The sequence below is a fragment of the Mobula birostris genome, chromosome 1, assembly GCF_030028105.1.
Source record: "Mobula birostris isolate sMobBir1 chromosome 1, sMobBir1.hap1, whole genome shotgun sequence".
Classification (NCBI taxonomy): domain Eukaryota; kingdom Metazoa; phylum Chordata; class Chondrichthyes; order Myliobatiformes; family Myliobatidae; genus Mobula; species Mobula birostris.
The window spans coordinates 115,574,797-115,601,747 of NC_092370.1; the positions used below are offsets into that span (position 1 = coordinate 115,574,797).

General features: G+C 39.9%; 1 protein-coding gene across 1 annotated transcript in view; it reads left to right on the forward strand.

The window, feature by feature from the left end:
• Positions 1-7,978: 7,978 nt before the first annotated feature.
• LOC140199149 (septin-7-like) overlaps positions 7,979-26,951 on the forward strand; it is a 127,239-nt gene continuing 108,266 nt past the window's right edge. Inside the window, 1 exon segment of the mRNA XM_072260757.1 lies at positions 7,979-8,090. Coding sequence (XP_072116858.1) covers positions 7,979-8,090 — 112 coding nt within the window.

Consider the following 26,951-nt stretch of genomic DNA (forward strand, 5'->3'; position numbering starts at 1 on the left):
TTGTTGAATGCTTCTGTTCTCCATGCCAGTGTTTCTCAGGTTACCGTGCACATGTAGATTCTGTTGGGTTGGTAGCATGAGCCATTTTTGAAATGAGGATACAAAGTTCTACCATTCCATCTGGTTAAATTCTATTATATTGCTTAATGGTGTGAAGCTTTAGTTTGTTTGCTCATTACGAGAAGTCCATCAGGATGCAATGAAATTTAAGGCAAAATTTAAGGAAGCATAAGATGCAAAATAAGTGGTTAAAGAGCATTTTTGTGTCTTCAATGGCAAAAATTTCAATAGATGAAATCCTGGGTATAATTTTATTCGGTTTGGGAGCAAGAGAATTAGTGGCTGGTAAATGTCGGTTAGGATGATCAGAGTTGTATTCATTTAGATATAAAGCCCTACTTAAGTTGTTTGAGCGGTTATAAGAAGTCTCAAATTTTAGACTGACCTCTCAAATATTAGAATTATAGTAATAATATCATCTGAATAATCAGGCTGGGTTTTGTGAGAATAGCAAAATAGACACAAAATAAAGGGAAGACAATTCATAGTGACACGAAGAAACATTTTGGAAGAAAATTATTGAAAACTAGAACTTGCTACCTGCAGGCATGGTGGAGAAAGGCTCTAATATAGTCTTCAAGAAGAAATTGAATAAATAGTACGAAAGATCTGCAGGTTATGGAGAAAATGCTGAAGGGTGGAATTAGAGACCTGCATGGGCTAAATTATCTCCTATACTCTAAATATTCTATGAACTAAAAAATAACATTTGCACGTTTAAAAAGAAGCCAGTCCATGCCAACATTAATGTTCCATATAAGTCTTTATCCTTCATTTAACTTTGGCAGCATTTCATCTGTTCCTTTTACTACTACTCAAATGCACCAATGGTTTTATTAATATTCCCTGGGTAACAGTTTTTGCTTAATTTGGCCCAGAATCCCTCCCTGTACTCTCAAAACTTTCTTCTCTACCCTACTATTCTCCTTTCTCTCTCCCCCCTTGTTTCTTTTTGGCCGCCTCACAATCCCCTTCAACCTCCCTTTTGCTGGTTTCATTTCTCCTTTCCTTTCTTGATCTTAGTCCCTGACTATTCGCCATCTCTTCTTCAGGCTGGTTATTTCCTTGACATTCACACAGTAAAAATCTTGGGGTGGAAGACGTGGATTATACTGGGCCTGTTGTCTTACATTCTATTTTGTGGCAATTCGTAACAATACTAATGAATGTTCATTCTGGTAGCTGACAAAATTGAAGTGCAGAGTGTTCCTGGGATTCTGAGAGGTTCTGAGTTGTACAGGGTGGGAAAACTTCTGCAGTTAGTCCTTGCAGAATGTTGAAATGGTATCCTTTAGTAGATCTGCCTTGAATAAACAGTTCTTGTGATGCTTCACTTGTGGTCTTGCAAAAAAACTTTCAGGTCATGTCTATCATTGCCAGCTTAAGTGATGACTTAAGCTTTCCCTTATCCTCAATGTGCCGTTGTTCGGTAGATTACATTCTGTTTTTTTTAATCTTTATTCTGGAAATTGGGTTATGTTCAGCTGGCTAGTGAAAGAGAATGTCACTTTTAGTTTTAAGACAGATTATAAATGTTTAAGTTGGCAGTTAGGTTGATTGAGTAGTAAATTAATTCAAGCAGTGTAGGATTTCAGGTGGATTTTCTTTTGGTTACATTTAAACTTTATGTACTAAAGAATCCTTAAGCATTGTAAATGTCCTTCTGTGTATGGTTTGGCATTGTTTTCTCTGACTACAAAAACAAAATTTCTCTGGCCATACATTTGGCAGATCACTTTGTGCAAGGATGATTGCAGAGGACTTGGCTTTCAGTTAAATAATTTCTTAATGGGGTTATGATTTTAATTAATGGTTTCATATATCCCAACAGAGTAGTTGGACTTGCAGTGTGTATTAATTTAGTTTGTCTAATGGCAAAACTAAAAGAAGCCTAATTATAATTGAGAAATTATTTTCTACAGAAAAATACAGTCCAGATTTAAATAGATAAAATTCAGCAAAAGCAATCATATCACATTACCTATGATTCTTGTTGTTCCTTACATAAGTGGCAATTTGACCCATTAAATCTACACTGGCATTCATAATTATTTCCCTATGTCTGTTCCCCTTCATACCCATCAACTTAACCCTGATTGTACTTCCATCTGCCTATATTATATTGTACTTCTAACCGACATTTATTGTCTACCAACCAGTGAAGCTTTAGGATATGGGAAGTAATTGGAGGACGCAATGAATATCTTCAGTTGTCAGAGACAGAAAAACAGGTTGGGTTTGAGCCTAGGTTACTTGAGCTCTGAGGCTGCAGCAGCACTACCTGCTGCCCCACTTTTCTGTAACTAATATGGTGGTTCACTAGAACACCTGACTTTGACAATCCAATGTCACACAAATTATCTTACATTTTCAAAGGAGTTCTCAAGTTCAAGCTTTTGTAATTTACTACGTGTTTGTAATAATGAAGTAGAAACAAAAGGAAGCCTGGCATGTTTTGGGCACAGTTTTGCCCTTGGTTATGCATTTCAGCAATACTTTCATGTATTATTGGTATTTGTCTATTATTGTTGTATGTATTGAGATGCAATGAAAAGCTTTTGTTTGCAGGCCATCCAGTCCATTGAGGCAGCAAAAAGAAAAACATCTCAGGCAGGATGTCGAGGCATCAGAGAAACTTCACCAGGATGTTGCCTGGATTGGAGGTTATGACCTTTAACAAGAAGTTGGACAAACCTGGGTTGTTTACTCAGGAATGTTAGAGGCAGAGTGGGAAACCTGATCACTTTTTACGGAAGTAGTCTCTTGGAATAATTGAGGCCTGAATTGTGTTGAGCTTTTGTGTACCAGTACTTTGACCATTTGTGCTAGAGTTTTTGAGGGAACGCTCATGCTCTAATCTTAACTCAGGATTACCAGTTGCAAGGATAGTTCTCAGTGGGCAGGTGTCAGGAATCTGGCTACTTGTTCATTGTCTCAATTCATGATGTGTGTGCTTCAGTGATTACTGGTAGCACTCACAACTACCATTAAGTGTTTTGAGAAGTTGGTTATGGCTATGAATTAACTCCTTCCTCAGCAAGGCCTTGGACTCAGACCCTCTATAATTCACCAACCACCACAACAGATCTATAGTGGATGCAAGCTCACTGGCTGTCCACTCTGCTTTGGAGCACCTATGCAACAAGCTATGCTTGTTAGGCTGCTGTTTATTGATTGTAGCTTGGTGTCCAATACCATCATTCCCTCAGTATTAACCACTAAGCTTCTAAACCTGGGTCACTACCTTCGTCTGCACCAAGACCTCGACTTCTTCACAGGGGACAAGTCAGTACTGATTGGTGATTAAAATCTTCCTGACTTTCAACACAGACATGGCTCAATGATGTGTGCTTAATCTGCCCTCTGTACACTCATTGTGTGGCTAAGCACAGCTCCAACACCATCAATAAATTTGCAGATAATGCTACTGTTGTTGGTATTCTCAGATGGCAATGTGATGTACATACAGCAGTGAGATAGATCGGCTGGTTGAGTGGTGTTGCAAAAATCCAACTTCAACCACTCAGTAACAGCAATACCGAGGAATTGACTGTGGACTTAAGGAAGAGAAATTTGGAAGAACATGTACCTATCCTCATTGAGGGGTCAGTGGTGGAAAGGATGAATGGCCTTAAGTTTCTGGGTGTCAGCATCTTGGAGAATTTGTTCTGGGCCCAGCACATTGATGCAATCATGAAAAAGACACATCAGCAGCTTGAGTTTTAAGAGATTTGGTGTGGTGGCAAAGACACTTGCAGATTTGTATATATGTATGCTTGAGAACATTCTGAATGGTTGCATCACATGGATCCTCCAATGCAGAGGATTGTAAGAAGCTGCAGAAATTGTAGGCTGAGTTCCATCATGGGTACAATCCTTATCCCTGCCCCCCCCCCCCACCTGCCTTTCAAGGATATCTTCAAAAGTTAGAGACTCAAGAAGGTGATATCCACTCAGCACTCTCACCATCCAGGAAATCCCCTCTTCACGGAACTACCATCTGGTAGAAGCTACAAGAGCCTGAAAACCCACACTCAGATTCAAAAACAGCTTCATCCCTGTCAATAGATTTTTGAGCTGTTCATGAACATGTGAGCACTATCATGTTAATCCTTTTGCACTATGCTGCTGCAAAACAGCACATTTCACGTCATAATAAGACTGATTATAAACCTGATTCTGATTAATAACTGTTGATTCTTAAACCTTGGCTTGGCTTTTGGATAAGTGTCTGCTCCTAATCAAATGGAAAGTGCACTGAATGATGGGCAAAACAGAAATGTTATGGCTGGGTTGCGAGGAGGATGAGCTTGGAGTCAAGCTTATTAATTTTAAATAATTTTAAATTCTTACTAAGCTTAGTAATTTTTGGGAGACACGTTGCCCATTCAAAGTCACAATTAACACATGGACAGTACCAGTTTCTTTTCTTGTGTTTAATCCATGTGGCCCTTCAAAATCATGAACCAGCAATAAACTGAAGAGTTAAAGAAGCATATCGAATTTGTGAATTGTGGAAATTTGTCGTCATATACATTAGATTCAAGTTTGTTCTAGTGCTAACAACGATTTATTGTTGCCTTTCCCTGCTGTAAGCTTTCAGCTTCCGTAGTTCAAACAAGATTTTGGTTGAATCATCTAATTTTTGCTAAACCTTGTCAATAAATGCAATGTTGGTGCCGTAATGTGTGGCCACTCTTCTGAACTGGCCCAGCACATCCTCGGGTGTGCTAGTTAATGCAGATGATGCATTTCTCCATGTTTCAATGTATAATAAATACATTTGAACAAATGAAAAGCTTACATTGATGGAAAATTTAGCTTCTAATTGGAACCTGTAGCCTCAAAAACACCTTCATCTGCCTTTCTCCTACCTTAAGTAACCTTGAATTGAAATTTATGAAATTTTGTATTTTAAGGAAATGGAATAGACCAAGGGAAATAATTGATTGGATCAGTTTGGTTCATTTTTTATATTTATTTCATTAGTCTTCAACTTTCTGACTCAATTCATTTGTCAAAATTTCCAGCAGCTTGTATTGCATCTTAATTATTCAGATTTTTCAGGTAATCTGTATTAATATTTGTAATAGTAGAAGATGAATGTTGCAGTTAGATGTTAGTGATTTTAGCTTATTGGAGAAAAGCAACTGGCAGATGAGGTGATTTCTTCAGTTCTAAGGTCCTTTTGTCCATAAAAATGTCAGCCAAAGTTAGCAGTATGGTAACAAATTATAGAAAACTTCTGAGTGGAAGAAATTTGCTTCACAATGTGGGATTTGATTTTTATACACAAAGCTAACTAGCTAATTGGCAGTGATTCAGAATGGGGAGCTTTTCCTTTCTTTTTAAGGAACTTCTGTTTGAGTTTTAAAAATTCCTTAGGCGTTTTATCCTTACTATTATCTGGCTGTGTGGAATACTAGTTTTAGTCAATATTGCGACTAGTAGGAGTTTATGGCACTTGAAGGAAGGTGACCATGTGGTCCATTGGACAAAGTAGAAAGTATGGTGTGACATGTGGAGGTGAAACTGGCAGTTCAGAAGCTAAATGATATGTTGGCCTTCATGGTGAGAGAAGGGGCTACGGGATTAGGCCTGCCTTACTGCAACTATACAATACTTTGGTGAGGTCATACTGTGAAAATTTGTTGTGGTCTCCATGAGGAAGGATGCTCTTGCTGTCGGGGAAGTGCAGCAAAATTTAACTAGACTGGTCCTTGGGGTGGTAGCACAGTTGTATGAAGAAAAAGTGAATCATTTAGGCTTAGGTTTACTGGAGTTTAGAACACTGCAAGGGGATCTCATAGAAACCTACAAAATTCTAACAAGACTGGGCCGATTAGATGCTGGAACTTACTATGCAACTTCTGATAATGATCCATTAAGGGCCATCATAGCCCAAGGACAAGGGGTAAACCAAGTACGGTCTACCAAGTAAACTAAGTCGTATGAGAAATTCACTGGAGAGCGAAAATCTTAATCTCAACCACAGAGGGCAGTTGAAGTTGCATTTTGTGGCAAAAGTGGTCAAGGATTATAAGGCAAAAGTAGGATCTAAGTTTGGATGATGAACCAGAATTGTATTGCATAGGACAGTAGGCTTGAATGTTGAATGGCCTACTGCTTGCATTTTGCTTGTGACTTCCAGTTTTCTGTTTATAGGGGAGTACAGAAAATTGATTCAACTTTGATTGTAGTGTATGGTGGTCTTGAGTTAGAGAATGGCTGACTCCTATTCTTATTTCTTACATTCTTAACACTTCTGGAGCTCTTCATCTTGGATCTAATGGAGCAAATATGCATATTAACATTGTATATGCACTTAACAAATGGTGATTTTAAAAAGAACCAGTGTGACATTGGTCCTTAAAGGTCCATTTTTTTTTTTGGTGTGCCATACTCTACCAGAGTACCAGAGCCTTGGCGACCACTTTTTCAAGTGGTTGTCTTGGAGGAAAGATTTGTGAGTGGTCCCTCACGTCCTTCTCACAGTGCAGTCTTTTTTTTTTATGAGGCCGAGTTGCGAGCTCAACACTCAACCCGGCATGGATGGAAAGCGTGCCCGGGAGCGGCCCGACTGGATTCTAACTCGGGAACCTTCGCTCCGGAGTCCGGCTCTGATGTCACTGCACCACCAGCCGGCTTAAAGGTCCATAGTGTTAGCTAAAACCTTTTCTTGCTGTTGTGGTTCCAGGTTCATTCCAGAATAGAATGACTAACATATTAGCTCAAGAAATTCAAGGTGGAATATTAGGGAAGTGTAAGATTAAGAAGTTATGAGCAGGTAGTCTGCAAAATGCCCGTCATGTACAGCTGTTCCGGTGAATGATTTCATCCAAATCCAGAGCTAAAAGGTCCCTTCTAGAATGAAAATTCAGGTTACTCTTTTTGTTAAATCTTGCTGTATTGCAGATGAGGGGTAGGACTGACTTTCATTAATTTGAACTTGATTGTGTTGTGAATTATTATGAGTAAGAGAATTCATTGTGAAACATAGAACAGTACAGCACAGGAACAGGTGCTTTGAATCAATTAAATTAGTAATCAAGTGATCAACTAATCTCTTCATATCTCTCCATTTTCCTTACATTCATGTGCCTATCTAAATGTCTCTTAAAAGCCCCTAATGTATCTGCCTCTACCACCACCCCAGGCAGTGCATTCAAGGCACCCACCATTCTGTGGGGTTGGGGAGGGACTTGCTCCTCCCATCTCCTTTGAAATTACTTCCTCTCACTTAAATGAATGCCCTCTGGTATTAGATATTTAAACCTTGGGGAAAAATATACTGTCTGCCTGCTCTATCTATGCATTTCATAATCTTATAAAGCTCTATCAGATCTCCCCCCTCAGCCTCTGACGCTCCAGAGTAAACCCCCTCTAATCCAGTCAGAATCCTGGTGAATCTTCTGCACTGTCTCCAAAGCCTCAACACCTTTTCTATAATGGGGTGACTAGAACTGTATGCAATACTCCAGGTGGGGCTTAACTAGAGTTTTATAAAGTTCCAACATAACTTCCAGACATTTGAAATGTATGAGTGATTTTGACATGTTTAAATATGGAGTAAGTGATGTACAGTAGTTATATTTGAAGCCTAACATTTTCTTTTTGTTTCATGCTGTTGGTGACGATGCTGGTTATTATGCTGCATCTTATTTCCAATTCTCGCTGTGCCACATGGATGTTTCATGACCATCTCTGGACTCTGGACCTATGGGTTTACAACAGCGGTAAGTATTTGAAACCTGACCTTTTTTTTTCCAACCATACTCGATGTGAAGTTGTCTGGCTTTCTTGACACAGCGTGTTGTATGTGAATTGTCATTTTAAGTTTTGGCTCTCTACTCCTGAGTTTGTTTTGATGTCAGTGTTATATTCATTGTTTCTGCTGCAGAAACTAATTTTTTAAATTATGTTATAGCAACAAAAGAATCTTGAAGGATATGTGGGGTTTGCAAACCTACCTAATCAAGTGTACAGAAAGTCTGTGAAGAGAGGATTTGAATTCACATTGATGGTTGTGGGTAAGTAATTTAAAATATATTGAAAATGGAAATCATTTAATTGTCATTTTGTTATTAGAGACCTTGTTGAAGAGAAACTGGTGGAAAGGTTGAGGAGTATATGCAGTATGTAATCCTGAATCATATACTTGAATATCTCGGGCTTATTTCCCCAACAAATGAATTTTAGCTAAGAGTGTTCTGCTCACATCCCTGTGAATTAAAGGAAGTAAGTCGGTTATCCATGTTTGGTTGTTGACTGAGGGTAGATTCCTTTTTGAAACCTCTATGAAGAGATAAATTTATCCTGTCACTTGAATAGTGCCTACAGATGTACCTTGTGGCTAAAGATGAAAATTTATTGACAACTGAGAGAGGAGTCATTGGAACTCCATTCTATTTGAAGCAAGATAGTAATCAAACAAATGTACTTTTCAGATCAGCAAAACCGTTGAACTCCAGGAGTATAAACGGTTCAAGTTGGATCATTCCTAGTGATAGACGGTGTTAGATATTTGTGATGACTCTGCTAAAAAAAAGGAAATAATTCCATTAAACTGGATATTATGATCCTGAAAAGAGACATGATTAAAGAGAACTTCATATTTATTTAGCAATTCACTGAGGAGTAGGCCCTTCTGGCCCCATGCCAACCTAGCAACTCCCAACAAACCCAACTAACTCTAACCTAATCACGGGACAATTTACAGTGACCAACTAACCTATCTGGTACATCTTTGGAGAAAACTGGAGGACGTGAGAAATCCCACACATTCCATGGGGAGAACGTACAGAGACTCCATCCAGCACGGTGCCAGAATTGAACTACAAATTTGGAACACACTGAGCTGTCATAGTGTCAAGTTAATTACTATGCTTTGTCCAATGGGCATAGACCTCACTCTCTCACGCCATATAATTTTGATGAAGCTCATGATATATTTTCCATTTTGCCTCTTAAATTCAAAGCACATGAATTATTTTTAATCTGCCTTTGTCTTCCTATTTTCCTGTTTCGCTTTACATTATTTAAAGCAGTCTAAAGTTTCTAATTTCAAGTTGATATGAGAAAGGACACAAAGATGTTTTGAAAGGGGTTTAAAAAGTGAGTGGAGGAAGGAACAGAATGTTAGAAACACTTCTGATGAAGGATCTTGAACCTGAGACATTTCTGTTTACACAAAGTTTGTCTGACTTTGCTGAGTGTTTACAGCATTTTTTTTTGCAGTTTCTAGCATTTAGTCTTTTTGTGTAGCACAAACACTGGCAGAGATCAGCTGGGTGCAAGGAGGCCTGTTTTTGAGCTGTATTACACCACTGCAAACTTGGCACTATTGGAACATTCAGAACATCTCAGGCTGAAATTAATTTTGTGGGATATTGATTTGACTTTGAAAGTTAACTGCAGTGGATAATTGTAATGGTGTAATATCTGAGAAAAGGGGTTTGGGTCAGACAGGGTAGCCACATTCATTTAACTATACTTTATACTTTATTGTCGCCAACAATTCATACTAGAACGTACAATCATCACAGCGATATTTGATTCTGCGCTTCCTGCTCCCTGGATTACAAATGTTAAATAATTAAAAATGGTAAAAATTAGTAAATATTAAAAATTTAAATTATAAATCATAAATAGAAAATAGAAAAATGGAAAGCAAGGTAGCGCAAAAAAAAAAAAAAAACGAGAGGCAGGTCCGGATATTTGGAGGGTACGGCCCAGATCCGGGTCAGGATCCGTTCTGCAGTCTTATCACAGTTGGAAAGAAGCTTTTCCCAAATCTGGCCGTGTGAGTTTTCAAGCTCCTGAGCCTTCTCCTGGAGGGAAGAGGGACGAAAAGTCTGTTGGCTCGGTGGGTCGTGTCCTTGATTATCCTGGCAGCACTGCTCCGACAGCGTGCGGTGTAAAGTGAGTCCAAGGACGGAAGATTGGTTTGTGTGATGTGCTGCACCGTGTTCACAATCTTCTGCAGCTTCTTTCGGTTTTGGACAGGACAACTTTCATACCAGGTTGTGATGCACCCTAGAAGAATGCTTTCTACGATGTATCTATAAAAATTAGTGAGGGTTTTAGGGGACAGGCCACATTTCTTTAGTTTCTTTGAATTTATAAATGATGTCTGTTCTGTTTGGCACGTTTGTCTTAAATCTTTGAGGTGGGGCAATGACTTTATTACATGGGAACTTAACATTAGAATAGTTTTCTGTGCCCTGTGGAACATTTATGTAAAGGTAATCTATATGGTAGTTGTTAAGTTATTGATAATTGCTTGGCTGTAACTAGCATTGTGAGTGAAATCATAATATTGCTTACAGTTTGAAATTGGATGATTTCCAATTTATGGGGTGATTGACCATGATACTACTAACATGTCTATATACTACAGTATGCCTGTGAAATATCTTATCCAGAGAGACCATATGGATAAAATTAGAAAGCAGGGGATATTCAGCTTGATGGGACTATGTTGTAACAGTCCTCCCCCCCCCCACCCCAATAGTCAATGGGAATTAGAGGAGCAGGTGTATAGAGAGAGATTACAGATAGAATATTAGAGTAGTATTAATGGGAAATTTTAACCTCCCTGATATTTACTGGATTATTCATAGCTGCAAAAGGCTTGGCTAGTGTGAAATTTGTTAAATATGCCCAAGAAAGTATTGTTAGTCACTAAGAAAGGCACTAATTGGTGAGGATAGGCAGCAATGTCTCCACCACAATTATTCTCAACACTGGCCCTCAATAAAGCTGTGTCCTCAGCGCCCAACTTTACTCCCTGTATAGTCGTGACTATGTAGACAGATCCTGCTCTAATTCCATTTACAAGTTTGCTGATATTACCAGTATAGAAGACAATATCTCAAATAATATGTTGAAGGAGATGGAGAGCCTGGTGATAAGGTGTCGTAACAATACACTTTCTGTCAGTGTCAGCAGAACAAAAGAGCTCATCATTGACTTCAGGAAGGGGTTGGTGTTGAGTTTGAGGGTTGAGAGTTTCTGAGTGAACATCACCAATAGTCTATTCTGGTCTAGTCATATGGATGCCACAACCAAGGAAACTCACTGTCACCTCTACTTCCTCAGTAAAGAAATTTAGCATGTCCACTTTCACCCTCAATTTTTATGTATCCTTCCACTTCAACAAAATGGCTCTCCTAGCTATCAATGTAACAAATGCAATAACATGTTGGTCAGACGCAGAAATACCATGAATATTTTGAGGAACTATTCCAAAAAGCACAGTTAATTTATTAGTTTGTAAATTAATTTTAAGTGCTTTAGAATTGTTGAGAAAACCGACTTCCTGAACTGTTCCAATATAGAACAAGACCAAAACATATGTGTCAGTGTAGCTATCTCAGTTTTACATCTATCACAATGACTATCAACATCAGGAAAGATTTTACAAAGTCTCTCCTTCGTCAAATGATAACGATGTACAATTTTAAATTGAATCAATGAATGGCTAGCACAAATTGAAGAAGAGTTAACCAAGTTCAATATCCGCATCCAATCCTCCGTCATAAAAGTCAAATTAAGTTCCTTTTCCCAATCCTGTTTAATCTTAGATAATCTTTAATTTTAGAATGTATTATTGGGCTGTTAATCTGCGATATATGTCTTTTTGGTTATACTGGGTTGATAAGAGTGATCGGCCAATTTGGGTAGACCTGGAACTGAAAGTTGTAAAACAGTTTTATTTGACCTCGTTATTGGGAGCTCCTTTACCTATGCAATTAGGTAAAGTTGTTAATTTAAACCTATATCCTGTGATTAAGTATTCTTTACAAATTTGGCTCCAGTTCCGCATTTTTTTTTAAAATCTCAATTTTTATAAATACACTATAGAAAGTATTTGATCAGGAGGCATCACAGCTTGGTACTGCTCTGCCCATGACTGCAAGAAACTGCAGAGTTCTTGACACAGCTCAGCATATAACGGCATTAGGCTCCCCTCCATGGACCCTGTCTATACTTCTCACTGCCTCAGTAAAGCAACCAGCATAATCAAAGACCTCACCCACCCTGGGCATTCTCTTTCTTCTCCCCTACCATTAGGTAGGAAGTACTAAAGCCTTAAAGCATGTATCACTAGGTTCAGAGACAGCTACTGTCTTGCTGTTATAAGTCAATTGAATGTTTCCCAGTATGACAAGGTGGTCTCTTGACCTCACATTCTACCTTGTTGTGTTCTTGCACTTACTGACTACCTGCACTTCATTTTCTCTTGTACCATAAAACTTTATTCTGCACTCTGTTATTATTTTCCATTGTACAACCTCCATGCCCTATGGAAATGAATTGATCTGTATGAATTGTATGCAAGACTATTTTTCGGATGACCTCTTGGGGAATGAGGTAGGACAAGTGACTGAAATGTTTGTCTGGGAGAACTTGGGGACCAGTGACCATAATTCTGTTAGTTTTTAAATAGTTATGGAGAAAGGTAAGAGAGGTCCATAAGTTAAGTCCTAAACTGGGATAGGCCCAATTTTATGGTGTCCTGCAGGGACTTTTTGCGGACAAAGGGATGACTGGCAATCGAGAAGCTTTTAAAAGTGTAATATCAGCAGTCTAAGGGCAGCATTTTCCTGCTAGAGTTGAGGGGCAAAGCTGGCAGCTTTAGAAAACCCTGACCAGCATGAGATATTTTGAGACAGAACTGAGCAATGTCTTATCTCAATCCATGTGTCACAGATCCTTATCAACTGATTTTAGTTTGTAACATTCCATTTGGGCATTAATTTGGGGAGAGTGAGAAATGTGCATTTCATAAACTTAAAATACAATGATATTGTATCTAAAGCTCTAGTTTATCGCTAACATTCTTGATTTTGGGTACATGACAAATACTTGAACATAGTTTGTGATCTGATTGGTCCTTGAATCCCTGCTGCATTTCTAGTTAAAGTGATATGGTCAGGTTCTATCTATTTGACTAGCAATGCCAGGCAGATTGTAGGAGGCACTTTGTCTGGGAAAGCTGTGTGTTATGAGAAAAGTAGATGAGAAAAATCTAATTTAATACTGGGCTTTGCTCAGTTGAGAACGAGGTTTATTATCACAATCTGATATGATGTGGAAATTTGTTATACAGCAGCAATACAGTTTAAAGACAAAAAATCCTCTAGATATGAAACTGTTCTGAAACATGGAGTGTGTGTCTTCAGGCTCCTGTGCGAACTCCCGAATGATTGGAACGAGAAGGTGGTGTTGTCAGCATGGTAAGGATATTTAATGATGGATGTTGTTTTCTTGAGGCAACACTTCTTAAAGATGTTCTTGATGGTGGAGACGCTTGTGTCCATGATGGAGTTCATGAGCAGCAACCCTCTGCAGCCTTTTGTGATCCTTTGCATTGGAAGCCCCAAACCAGGCTGTGATGCAACCAGTCAGAATGCTCTCCACCATACAACTGTAGAAATTTGCGAGGGTCTTCGGTTGTGTGCAAAACCTCTTCAAAATCTGAGCAAAGATCTGCTTGAATGCTACCCGGATATTGCATTAATGTGTTAGGCCCAGGACAGATTCCCTGAGATGTTGTCACTGAGGAACTTCAAGCTGCTGAGCCTTCAATAAGTTCTCCTGACTTCCCCTTCCTGCAGTCCACAATAAATTTTGTGGTCCCGTTGATGTTGAGAGCAAACTTGTTGTGGCACCACTCAACCAGCTGGTCTGTCTGTCTGTCTAACTATCTGGTACTAAAGCTGTGAATGTAATTGCTTTAAGTTAAGAAAGAATGAGGCTATCTAGATAGTAGACTGTCTGTAGCAATTGTGGGGAGAGTAAGATAGTATAAGATACCTGGAAGGGATTCTGATTTGGAGTTGGATTATGAAATCAGAAACTTGAGATTGGATTAAATTGACGAATGAAGAAGATTGTTAAAGATATGAGAGCAGGCTAAATAAATGAGTCTGCATCATATTTGATGCACTTGTAGCTGGAGTCACAAGGGGAAAAAACTAAAAGAAACTAGAAACTGCATCATCTTTGTTCTTGTGGCTGCATTCACTTTCATCACCTCAAATTCCAATGAAATCTTGAAGTGTTTTGGTCCAAAACATTGACTGTTCATTCCCCTCCATAGTTTCCGCTTAACCTTCTGAGTTCCTCCAGCATCTTGTGTGTGTTAGATCTGATTTTTCCGATGCTCTCAGATACCTGAGCATGGTCACTTAGTGTTATTTTAAAGCAACCATCCACATTCCAAATGTAAACTTTTGAAGGGCAAACTAAAGCAAAGTAATATTATATCATATTGGTTATATCCTTTATTTTGCAAAGATGAAATCAAAATTACATGTTTTATAAATACTTAGGTAAAGCCCAATGTAATTCTTGATTTTTAAAAAAATTCAGATTCATTAAGAATCTGATGCTAACTTTTCCCTAATGCACAATGGTTCTGATATATTTCCTTTGGCACTGATTTTGGTATTCTGGGTGGAGAAACTTCCTGCATTTTTAGATTGTCAAATGTCACATCTCAGATGTTAAGTAGCTTTAGCTGAACAAAACAACATGGATATTTCCTGTTTGAACAATAGATGTTAAATGGTTCTTGAGTGGATTATGGATCCATTCACAGGTTCAGTTTGAGAGGGTAGGTTATATTTTGCCTGATTCTGTTTCAGTTGTGCCTTAATAATTGATTGAGTTGCTGTTTTTTTTAAACGGCAGACTCGATAGGCCAATGGCCTAATTCTGCTACTGTTTTTTTTAATGGTCTTATAAGAATAAAAAATGCTTGAACTGTGCAAGTCAGGTAGCATCTGTGCAGTGAGAAACAGTTGTGTTTTTATTCACCAGAAATGGAAGTGGTGGAGAATGAGACAGCACAACACCATCTCACAGATGGGAAGAAAGGCTGGGAAAATGAAATGTAAAACAGGCCATGTAGGTCAAATCAATTTGGGATTAGGAACAAAATGGCACTTTGAAAATGCCACTCAGAATTAAGCTAGAATTATTATTAGCTAGAAATTGCTGAAGCCAACATTTACCCAGGAAGTATAGTATGTGAATGTTTGTAAACTGAGTGCTGTTCCTCAAACTTTTTTACTTACCAAGCATAGCCAAGCTTGGAGTAGAATTAAAGAGTGACTGGAGTGTAGGTTAGCCCTCTGTTTTGTAGTTTAAAAGGGAGTTTTATTTGCACTTGTAGAAAGGGCTACTGATAGCAAGTGTGCTAATTTCGCAGTACAATTAGTTCAAAATCATCTTAACCAATCCTGATCATTACTGTTTCCAAGTACTTTGTTCCTGGCTCTCTATTATGTTCAACTGAACTTCTTGAAATTTAATTTGTCGCTTGACATATTACATTTAATTGAACCAGGCAATTCCAAGGATATCCCTATCTGCCAAAGATGAGGCTAACGCATTTTCATCCATCTTTATCTGGAAGTTACAAGTGGATTATCTATTGCTTTTTCTCCCAATGACCTTGTCACAGCTGCCAGTCTAATCCAATCAACTAACTGCATCTGATATCAAACAGTCGTTGAGAGCGCAAGATACAGAAAAGATCATGGGACCAGTCGGCATTTTTGCTGAAGATTTAGCTCTGTTTCTAGCTTAGCTATTGCTGTGCAGTTATAATAGCTAATAATATTTACATCATGTACATAAGAAGCAGGAGAGGTCCAGTTATGGTTAACTCCCATCCAAATGATCTACTCAAAATTATGAGTAACATGGAAGATGTCTTTTGCCACTATAATAAAAGCATTTGCCAGTAATCCAGAAACAAAGCACTGCAAACGAGGAGACTGCTCGTGTAGTATCTGTGGAGTGAGAAATTATTTATTTTTCAGGCAGTTATCTTTTTATTAGATCTGGGTAAAGTTTAAAATTTAATTCAAAACTGACAAAAAACAGTGGAGTGAAACTAGGAAGACAGAGCAACTTGGTGAGGTGAGTGATGACAGACAGAGTTAAATGCTTATGAAGGGTAAAAGCTACGTTTGAGGAAGGTGTCATTCCCAGATGAATAAAATCTGAGGTTGGGGGGGTGTAGGTGAGGGAGGGAAGCTAGATGCTAGGAATGTGAAAGGTAAGGTGAATGGCTGATAGCTGTAATTGGTGCACTTAATACGAAGTCTGTCATATACTGAATTGGTAAATTTATACTGTAGGTTTCTGTTGTGCTGTTATACTGTTGGATCAGTGCAGGAGGCCGGAAATGGAGATCAGCAATTAGAACCTCTGAGTTGTCACTCTGTAGAATTAGATTTCACAGTATGAAGACTGAATACCACATAATAAACAGAAAGTTACTGTGTTGCCTAGAAGTTGTGTTAGTGTCTGAAAAGTGGCATGGGAGATAGAATTGCATGTGTTAGATGGGTGAAAAGGATTGTGAACATTGGTAGAGACGAAAGAGTGAACTGGGGGGAACTATCCACAAATACTGAATGGCAGCGGGAAGATCTGTGATGGCACAATGTTCAATTCCATTTGTAACTCTGCTGAAAATAAACCGGTTTAATAGAAGCTAAAATGGACTAGCCACATGAATATTGTGCTATAGACTGAAATAAAAAACAAGTTGCTAGAGGAACTCAGCAGGACAGGCAGCACCTGTGTAGAGAAATACATTTACATTTTAGAACAAGTCATTTCATCTGCCCTGAAAAATTAGAGGAAAGTTGGCCAGTATGAAGAGGCAGGGGGAGGGGTGAGGCAAGAGTCGCCAAGTGAAATGTGGATCTTAATTGAGGAGTTGATTCCCCTTTCTGCCGTTGTTTAAAAAAGCTAGCAAAGTCTTAACTAATATTGAAATCTTAACTATCATTCATACCATGAGAAATTGGTACTATTGGAACAATATTCCACTCATTCTAATCTTAAAAATATTAAGATTGTTTTCAGTGGCCTTCTGAAAAAAATATTGAAAGCCGAGTTGTCCTTAAATAACAGTATGAAATTTAAGATGTTGAACAAAACATTACTATGGATATTCATGACGTGTTTAAATTGAATAGCAAAAGACTGCAGATGCTGGAAATCTGAAATAAAACTAGAAAATGCTGAAAACGAAATTCCTTTGCTTTGTGGATACACAAGAGACTGCAGATGATGGAAGTCGAGAGCAATACAAAAAAAAGTGCTGGAGGAACTCGGGAGTGTAGAAGCCAGAATAAAGAGTGAGGGAAGGTGTAGAAGTCCAAGCTGGTGGATGAATGGTGAATCCAGGTTAGAGGGAATGGGTAGGTGGGAGTAAGTTGCAATGGTGTGAGAAGCTGGGAAATGATAGGTAGAATAGGCAAAGGGCTGAACAAGATGTAATCTGAAAGGAGAGAGCAGTAGACTGTGGGGGGGGGAAGGGAATGAGGTGGGGAGCAAGAGGGAGGAAGGTGGGGGTAATGGCCATATCCTGAATAAAGCGGTCAGAGGAATGAGGGAAAACAAGGGGAGAGGTTAAAGGAGACAGGGGAGTGGTTACCAGAAGTTAGATATATCGATGTTGATGCCTTCAGGGTGCAGATTAAAATCAAATATGAGGTGTTTTTCTCATCTGCACCGTGCCATCTCGGCAGTAGAGGAGTTTGTGGGCCGACATGCCAGTGTGGGAATGGGAAAAGGGATGAAAATGTCTGGACACCAGGAAGTGATGAGGGAGTTGCTGAGAGAGCAATCCCTGTGAAAAGTGGGGAAGGGAAGGTGAGCGCCTGATGGGATCCGACTGAAGTTGGTGGAAGTTGTAGAGAATGATATGTTGGATGCAGAGGCTTATGGGGTGGCATAACTCTATCCCCCTTATGTTGGAGTGCATGGTCATGGGGCGAGGGCAGATGTGCAGGAAATCGAGCAGATGCAGGTGAGGGCTGCATTAATAGCAGTTGAGGGAAATCCCGTTTTCTGCCTGTTTTTGCATTTCCTCTGTGCTTCTGGCCCCTCCCCCTCCACATTATGAAGCAAAAATGAGTTTACTAGTCGCCAGAATTTGTGGTTTCCTTTGCTGTGTGAAATTTCCTTTAAAGGAAGTATGCTTAGTTATTCGTCATCCAATTAAGACTGTCTACCCCCTGGTGAAGACCTGTTGATAGTAGAAAGATTAGGTTTCTGATTAAGCCATTTTGATGATGTACTCTTTCAGGAAGTGATTTTACTAACAAGATGTTCCATTTTTATTTGGAGGAAGATTTAAAATTGTTTTATTAAAAAGTTTTGTTTTTGTAGTAGCTATAATGTGGTCTTTTGAGTTGAATGGAAGTCAGCAATGAAATGCTATATATATCTACTGTGGAATATTCAGAATTTGGGAAAGTTTTTGTACTTAATAGTAGCAAGGATATCCAGAGGCCGGAGGGGAGCTGGAACTTTATTAATTGTGTTTAGAAGCTGTTAGACACTGGCAGCTCTTTAACTGGACCTGAGCTGAGATCTGCTGAAGTAAAATAATGTGCTTGGAGACTACTTACTTGAAACTTCGGCAATTTGATTTTCTTCTGGTGTGATTTAAGTATATGGTTTTCTTAAATATATTTTGGTTTGTAATAATTTAAATTAACAAAAAATTATCACTTGGTTATCAGGAAATGAAAATGGAAGTCTTGGAGTCAAGTTGAACTAGCATTCCAACTCTCAATATAAATTAAAGAAATTAATCTTGGGTTTCTTTAAAATCCTATTAAACATTCACCTTCCATTACATCCTTTTAAGGACACTTGTATCTGAGCAACCTTCTGTGTTAAAATAATTTATTTTGTATCTTGAAATTCTATGGGTATCTGGTCCTGGTATGGGTATTTAGCAGAGAAGGAATTGAGAATAGTAACATTTTTGTAAATGGTGACCAGCAAAATTTGGTAACGAGTCACATTAATTGTAGGCTATGTAGGTAGTTCATAAAAATATTTTTGTTCAACCTTGACAGATTCAGATTGATTTTCTGAAGGCAAATGTAATTTGAAGCCAAGAGCTTTTGCTATTTTTTTTGGCTGTTGCTTAACTTTGTGTATAGGTCGGCCATACCTTTTATTTTAGTATGGATGATAACACTTGATTCCCTTCCCATGTGACATAATAAAGAGCTTTGTCCAGATGTATGAAGAAGCAAATCATGTCAGGATGGGTTAATTTTCATTTGCTCCTGATGGTCATCTCTTTGACAAAGCCATTCCACTGCAAAGCAGTTATGGTGCAGACTCTGATTTGTGCTGGGATCACGTGGCAAAGCCTGTTCTTAACTGCATCACCATATCCACAGTTGTTAACATAAAAGTCTTTTTAAGCAGTTATGAAACTTGACCTTGAGTTTCTACCTTTCGTCTATGAAATGGGTGATGAATTTATGACACATTCTCAAGATTACCTGTGCAAAAAATTAGTTGCCATTTAGCATGCAGCGCTTTCCCTCGATTCTTTAAACCCCATCCATAGTAAAAAAGTACATAATGATTATCCATGCTGCCAGTTGAAACAGCAAATGACTTTTTACAACCAAAGGGCAGTGAGATGTTTTCATAGGAAATGTCTCACGCAGGCTTGGTGCCAGCTAGACAGTGATGAGAACACATGACATTGGATGAGTATATTTTGAAATACTTGCAGACCTGATGTACACATCAGTGACAACGCGCATAAAATGCTAGAGGAACTCACCAGGCCAGGCAACATCCATGGAAAACAGTACAGTCGATGCTTCAGGCCAAGACCCTTTGACAGGACTGGAAAGGAAGGGGGAGAGGTCAGAGTAAGAAGGTGAGGTGAGGGGAGGATGAAGTACAAAGTGGCAGGTTATAGGTGAAATCAGGGGAGGGTGAAGTATAGATATGGAAGTTGATTGGTGAAGGAGATAAAGGGGGAATCTGATAGAAGACAAAGACCATGGAAGGGGTGGACCACAAAAGTTAGGTACTGGGTAGTTGAGGAGATGAGGTGAAAGAGGCAAACAGGAATGGGGAATGGTGAATGGTGGAAGGGGCAGGCATTACCAGAAGTTTGAGAAATTGATGATCATGCCAACAGGTTGGAGGCTACCTGGATGAAACATAGTGTTGCTCCTCCCACCTGAGTGTGGCCTCATCCTGGCAGTAGAGGAGGCCTTGTTGGATTGTGAGTGGGAAGCAGAATTGAAATGGATGGCCAATGGAAGATCCTGCTTTATGTGGCAGATAGAATGGAGGTGCTTGGCGAAGCAGTCTCTAAATCTATGTCAAGTCTCACCAATATATAGGAGCCCACACGAGGAGCACTAGATACAGTAGATGATGCCAACAGACACGCATGTGAAGTGCTGCCTCACCTGGAAGGACTATTTAGGGCCAGCGCCTGCAGATTTTCTCATGTTTGTACACATCAGTATTTCGATACTAAATATTTACAATAATGGTACTATTTAGAAATAGTTATTTTTCAAATTAAAAAGATCAATATTGATTTCTGAAAAGGCTTACTAATATAGACCATAAAACCATAAGATAAAGGAGCAGAATTAGGTCATTTGTCATTTTACCATGGCTGATCCAATTTTCCTCTCAGCCTCTATTTTCTGCTTTCTCCCCGTATCTTTTCATGCCCTGACCAATCAAGAATCAATCTCTGCCTTAAATATACATAAAGACTTGGCCTCCATAGCAGCCTGTGGCAAAGAATTCCACAGATTCACCACCTTCTGGCTAAAGAAATTATTCCTCATCTCCATTCTAAAATAGCACCCCTCTATTCTGAGGCTTTGTCCTCTTGTCATAGACTTTTCCATAATAGGAAACTAATTGCTTCATTTCAATCTGTAATCTTTATACTTTTATTGATAGTAAAATAAGAATACGCATAACCATGATTTCATTGACTACAGCTCAGTATTCAACACTATCATTCCCTTGAAACATATCACTAAGCTCCAAGTCCTCAGCCTTGAAACTTCCTTGAGTAACTGGATCCTTGATATCCTTACTTGCAGACCCCAGTCAATTCGGATTAGCAACAATATCTCAGCAGGCTCCATCAAGTCTGTGTGCCTAGCCCCCTGTGCTGCTTGCTTTATACTATGATTGTGAAGCTAAGTACAGCTCCAAGGCCATATTTTAGTTTGCTGGCAACACTGCTGTTGTTGGCCAAAATCAAATGTGCTGACGAATCGGCATTTGGATAGAGACTGAAAATCTGGCTGAATTATGCCATAACAACAACCTCTCTCATTGCCAGCAAAACCAAAGAGCTGATTACTGACTACAGGTGGAGGATTCTGGAAGTCCATGAGCTAGTCATCATTAGGGGATCTATCCTGAAACTAGCACGTATATGCCATTACAAAGAGGGGACAACAGTGCTTCCTCTTTCTTAGAAGTTTGTGCTGATTTGGCATGTCATAAACTTTGACAAACTTACATAGATCTACAGTGGAGAGTATCCTGACTGGTTGTATCATGGCATGGTATGGAAATATCAATGCCCTTGAACAGAGAAGCCTACAAAAAGTAGGCTTCTCACCATTGAGCACAAGGAATACTGCCACAGAAAAGCAGTGTCCATTATTAAGGGCCTCCACACTGCGGGCCATACTCTCTTCTTGCTGCTGCCAACTGGAAGGAGGTACAGAGTTCTTGGGTCCTATACCACCAGGTTCAGGAACGTTTATTACCTTTCAACCATCAGACTCCTGAACCAGCATAATAACTTAACTCACCTCAACACTGAACTGATTTTACAACCTACGGATTCACTTTCAACTACTATGCAACTCATGCTCAATATTATTTATTTATTATTATTTGGTTTGCTTTCTAAGTTGCAGAGTTTGTCTTTTGCACAGTGATTGATTCAGGCTTTGCATAGTTTTCATTGATTCTATTGCATTCCTTTGTTTTACTGTGAAGGCCTACAGGAAAATAAATCTCAAAGTAGTATATGATGACATATGTACTTTGAACAGGAATCACTTTTTTTTAATATAAAACTGTCCATAATTATTGTTATTCATTATTCCATGAAAATCTTTGCTCAACATCGGTTGAGAATTTCTTAGAAGATTATTGCCAATTTGGTCACATGCTCTGAAAATGGTATTCCGCCCCGGGCAAGAACATAGCAAGAGTTACATTGTCTCGTCACCTCTTTGTCTCTTCCACCATTCAGTAAAGTGGCCTCAACTTAGAAACATAGAAAATAGGTGCAGGAGTAGGCCATTCGGCCCTTTGAGCCTGCACCGCCATTTATTATGATCATGGCTGATCATCCAACTCAGAACACTGCCCCAGCCTTCCCTCCATACCCCCTGACCCCCGTAGCCACAAGGGCCATATCTAACTCCCTCTTAAATATAGCCAATGAACTGGCCTCAACTGTTTCCTGTGGCAGAGAATTCCACAGATTCACCACTCTCTGTGTTAAGAAGTTTTTCCTAATCTCGGTCCTAAAAGGCTTCCCCTCTATCCTCAAACTGTGACCCCTCGTTCTGGACTTCCCCAACATCGGGAACAATCTTCCTGCATCTAGCCTGTCCAATCCCTTTAGGATCTTATACGTTTCAATCAGATTCCCCCTCAATCTTCTAAATTCCAACGAGTACAAGCCCAGTTCATCCAGTCTTTCTTCATATGAAAGTCCTGCCATCCCAGGAATCAATCTGGTGAACCTTCTTTGTACTCCCTCTATGGCAAGGATGTCTTTCTTCAGATTAGGGGACCAAAACTGCACACAATACTCCAGGTGTGGTCTCACCAAGGCCTTGTACAACTGCAGTAGTACCTCCCTGCTCCTGTACTCGAATCCTCTGGCAATAAATGCCAGCATACCATTTGCCTTTTTCACTGCCTGCTGTACCTGCATGCCCACTTTCAATGACTGGTGTATAATGACACCCAGGTCTCGTTGCACCTCCCCTTTTCCTAATCGGCCACCATTCAGATAATAATCTGTTTTCCTATTTTTGCCACCAAAGTGGATAACTTCACATTTATCCACATTAAATTGCATCTGCCATGAATTTGCCCACTCACCCAACCTATCCAAGTCACCCTGCATCCTCTTAGCATCCTCCTCACAGCTAACACTGCCACCCAGCTTCGTGACATCTGCAAACTTGGAGATGCTGCATTTAATTCCCTCATCCAAGTCATTAATATATATTGTAAACAACTGGGGTCCCAGCACTGAGCCTTGCGGTACCCTACTAGTCACCGCCTGCCATTCTGAAAAGGTCCCGTTTATTCCCACTCTTTGCTTCCTGTCTGCTAACCAATTCTCCACCCACACCAATACCTTACCCCCAATACCGTGTGCTTTAAGTTTGCACACTAATCTCCTGTGTGGGACCTTGTCAAAAGCCTTCTGAAAATCCAAATATACCACATCCACTGGTTCTCCCCTATCCACTCTACTAGTTACATCCTCAAAAAATTCCATGAGATTCGTCAGACATGATTTTCCTTTCACAAATCCATGCTGACTTTGTCCGATCATTTCACCGCTTTCCAAATGTGCTGTTATCACATCTTTGATAACTGACTCCAGCAGTTTCCCCACCACCGACGTTAGGCTAACTGGTCTATAATTCCCCGGTTTCTCTCTCCCTCCTTTTTTAAAAAGTGGAGTTACATTAGCCACCCTCCAATCCTCAGGAACTAGTCCAGAATCTAACGAGTTTTGAAAAATTATCACTAATGCATCCACTATTTCTTGGGCTACTTCCTTAAGCACCCTGGGATGCAGACCATCTGGCCCTGGGGATTTATCTGCCTTCAATCCCTTCAATTTACCTAACACCACTTCCCTACTAACATGTATTTCGCTCAGTTCCTCCATCTCACTGGACCCTCTGTCCCCTACTATTTCTGGAAGATTATTTATGTCCTCCTTAGTGAAGACAGAACCAAAGTAATTATTCAATTGGTCTGCCATGTCCTTGCTCCCCATAATCAATTCACCTGTTTCTGTCTGCAGGGGACCTACATTTGTCTTTACCAGTCTTTTCCTTTTTACATATCTATAAAAGCTTTTACAGTCCGTTTTTATGTTTCCTGCCAGTTTTCTCTCATAATCTTTTTTCCCCTTCCTAATTAAGCCCTTTGCCCTCCTCTGCTGAACTCTGAATTTCTCCCAGTCCTCAGGTGAGCCACTTTCTCTGGCTAATTTGTATGCTTCTCCTTTGGAATTGATACTATCCCTAATTTCTCTTGTCAGCCACGGGTGCACTACTTTCCTTGATTTATTCTTTTGCCAAACTGGGATGAACATTTGTTGCAGTTCATCCATGCAACCTTTAAATGCTTGCCATTGCATATCCACCGTCAATCCTTTAAGTGTCATTTGCCAGTCTATCTTAGCTAATTCATGTCTCATACCTTCAAAGTTACCCCTCTTTAAGTTCAGAACCTTTGTTTCTGAATTAACTATGTCAGTCTCCATCTTAATGAAGAATTCCACCATATTATGGTCACTCTTACCCAAGGGGCCTCTCACGACAAGATTGCTAATTAACCCTTCCTCATTGCTCAAAACCCAGTCCAGAATAGCCTGCTCTGTAGTTGGTTCCTCGACATGTTGGTTCAAAAAACCATCCCGCATACATTCCAAGAAATCCTCTTCCTCAGCACCTTTACCAATTTGGTTCACCCAATCTACATGTAGATTGAAGTCACCCATTATAACTGCTGTTCCTTTATTGCACACATTTCTAATTTCCTGTTTAATACCATCTCCGACCTCACTACTACTGTTAGGTGGCCTGTACACAACTCCCACCAGCACCTTCTGCCCCTTAGTGTTACGCAGCTCTACCCATATCGATTCCACATCTTCCCGGTTTATGTCCTTCCTTTCTATTGCGTTAATCTCTTCTTTAACCAGCAATGCCACCCCACCTCCCCTTCCTTCATGTCTATCCCTCCTGAATATTGAATATCCCTGAATGTTGAGCTCCCATCCCTGGTCACCCTGGAGCCATGTCTCTGTGATCCCAACTATATCATAATCATTAATAACAGTCTGCACTTTCAATTCATCCACCTTATTACGAATGCTCCTTGCATTGACACACAAAGCCTTCAGGCGCTCTTTTACAACTCTCTTAGCCCTTATACAATTATGCTGAAAAGTGGCCCTTTTTAATGCTTGCCCTGGATTTGTCGGCCTGCCACTTTTACTTTTCTCCATAGTACTTTTTGTTTCTACCCTCACTTTACACCCCTCTGCCTCTCTGCACTGGTTCCCATCCCCCTGTAGTGAACTAACCTCCTCACGCCTAGTCTCTTTAATTTGATTCCCACCCCCCACTTTCCTACTCTCCTTGTATTCTTTGAATTTGTTGTGGAGAATTCAAGTGTCATTGTACTTCAAGAGGAGAAATTCCTGCTGACTACCTTCTGAAATGATTACTTGTATTTGAAACTAATTTTACTAAAACTTTATTGATGACTTTGATTTTCTCTGGCAACATACACAAAATTTTGGAAGAAATTTTGGCAGGTCAGGCAGCATCCATGCAAGTAAATAAACAGTCAGTGTTTTGGGCCAGTACTCTTCTTCAGGACTGAGAAGGAAGGGGAGAAGATGCAGAATTCAAGTGTTGGTGGGTTGGGGAGTGGGTGGAATGAAAAACGCTGGCTGGGTGATAGGTGAAACTGGATGAATGGGAAAGGCCAAGTGCTGGAGAAGGATTCTGATAAAGGAGAGTGGACTGTAGGAGAAAGGAAAAGAGGAGGGGATCCAGAGAGGAGTGATAGGCACGTGAGAAGAGGTAAAAGGTTAGAGTGGGGAATGGGAGGGAGTGGAATTTTTTTTTCCTGGAAGGAGAAATCAATATTCAAGCCATCAGGGTGGAGGCTACCCAGATGGAACATAAGGTGTTGCTCTTCCACCCTGAGGGTGGCCTCATCTTGGCACAAGAGGTGACCATGGAAAGATGATCAGTTGATGTTAAGCACTGTCATAACAGAAAACATCTCTATAAATGTTGTTATTTTATCCCAGATGAAATTTATGTGGGTAGTGAAACCACATACAGCTTAAAAATGTCAGAGGCCAGGAGTACAAATGTTTGGCAAACTGACCAGGCTGTTTGTCTTTGGAGCTTCCATATTCAGTCTTTGTTACAAATGCTGAATGTGTTTATTAAAAGCTACTGGAGCAACAAAGACTTGTATCATGTCTTTCCACTTGGTGGGAGGGGGACATTCCAAAACAATTTGTGTATAATTGGCCAAATTTGATACCAGGCTTGAGCTGATGTTCAGTAAGGGGGTGGGGGAGACGAGCAACTTGTTCAGAGGTGTTTCTCTGGCTCATTGCCCACACTGCCAATCTGATAAGACAATGTAGAGATCCAGAGTGGGGGAAAGTGGAATTGTGATTTGGCTGGGTACACGTCTTCCCCAGCAAATGAACGTCCCATACATACAAACAGAAGTTTGAGAGACTAGATGGATTTTCCTGCTGCTGGCATCTCCAAGCTGGGAATGGAGCATTTCCACGTGAACACTGCTCCCTTGCCCCGATCCCATCCCAATCCTTCCTAAGCTACAACAATCCAACAACCTGATTGTTGGATTGAGTTGGATGTGTTGAGCATGCTTCCTCACTCAGTTGGTGAGGTCAGCTGGTGGCCACTCTTCCCAAACCCACTCGCACTCCAGTTACGGCTGTTTCTATGACTCATTCTCAGATACTGTTCATTTCCCACAAGCAGTCCTCAAGAACATAACCCTGTCATGACCTGGGGACTGCCTGTATATGGAAACTGAACTTCTCAAGTGTCTTTGAAGTGTGTGTGTGTGTGTGTGTGTGTGTGTGTGTTGGGGGGGGGGTAATTGCATGCAGAAAATGGAAGGCTTGGACTGGACTCTGGCACAGTCCAGACTTGGTGGTGGGCAGAAGTGCTCTCAGTCCCTTTGCCCTTTCACTTTACAGTTCTCAAAATCTCTCC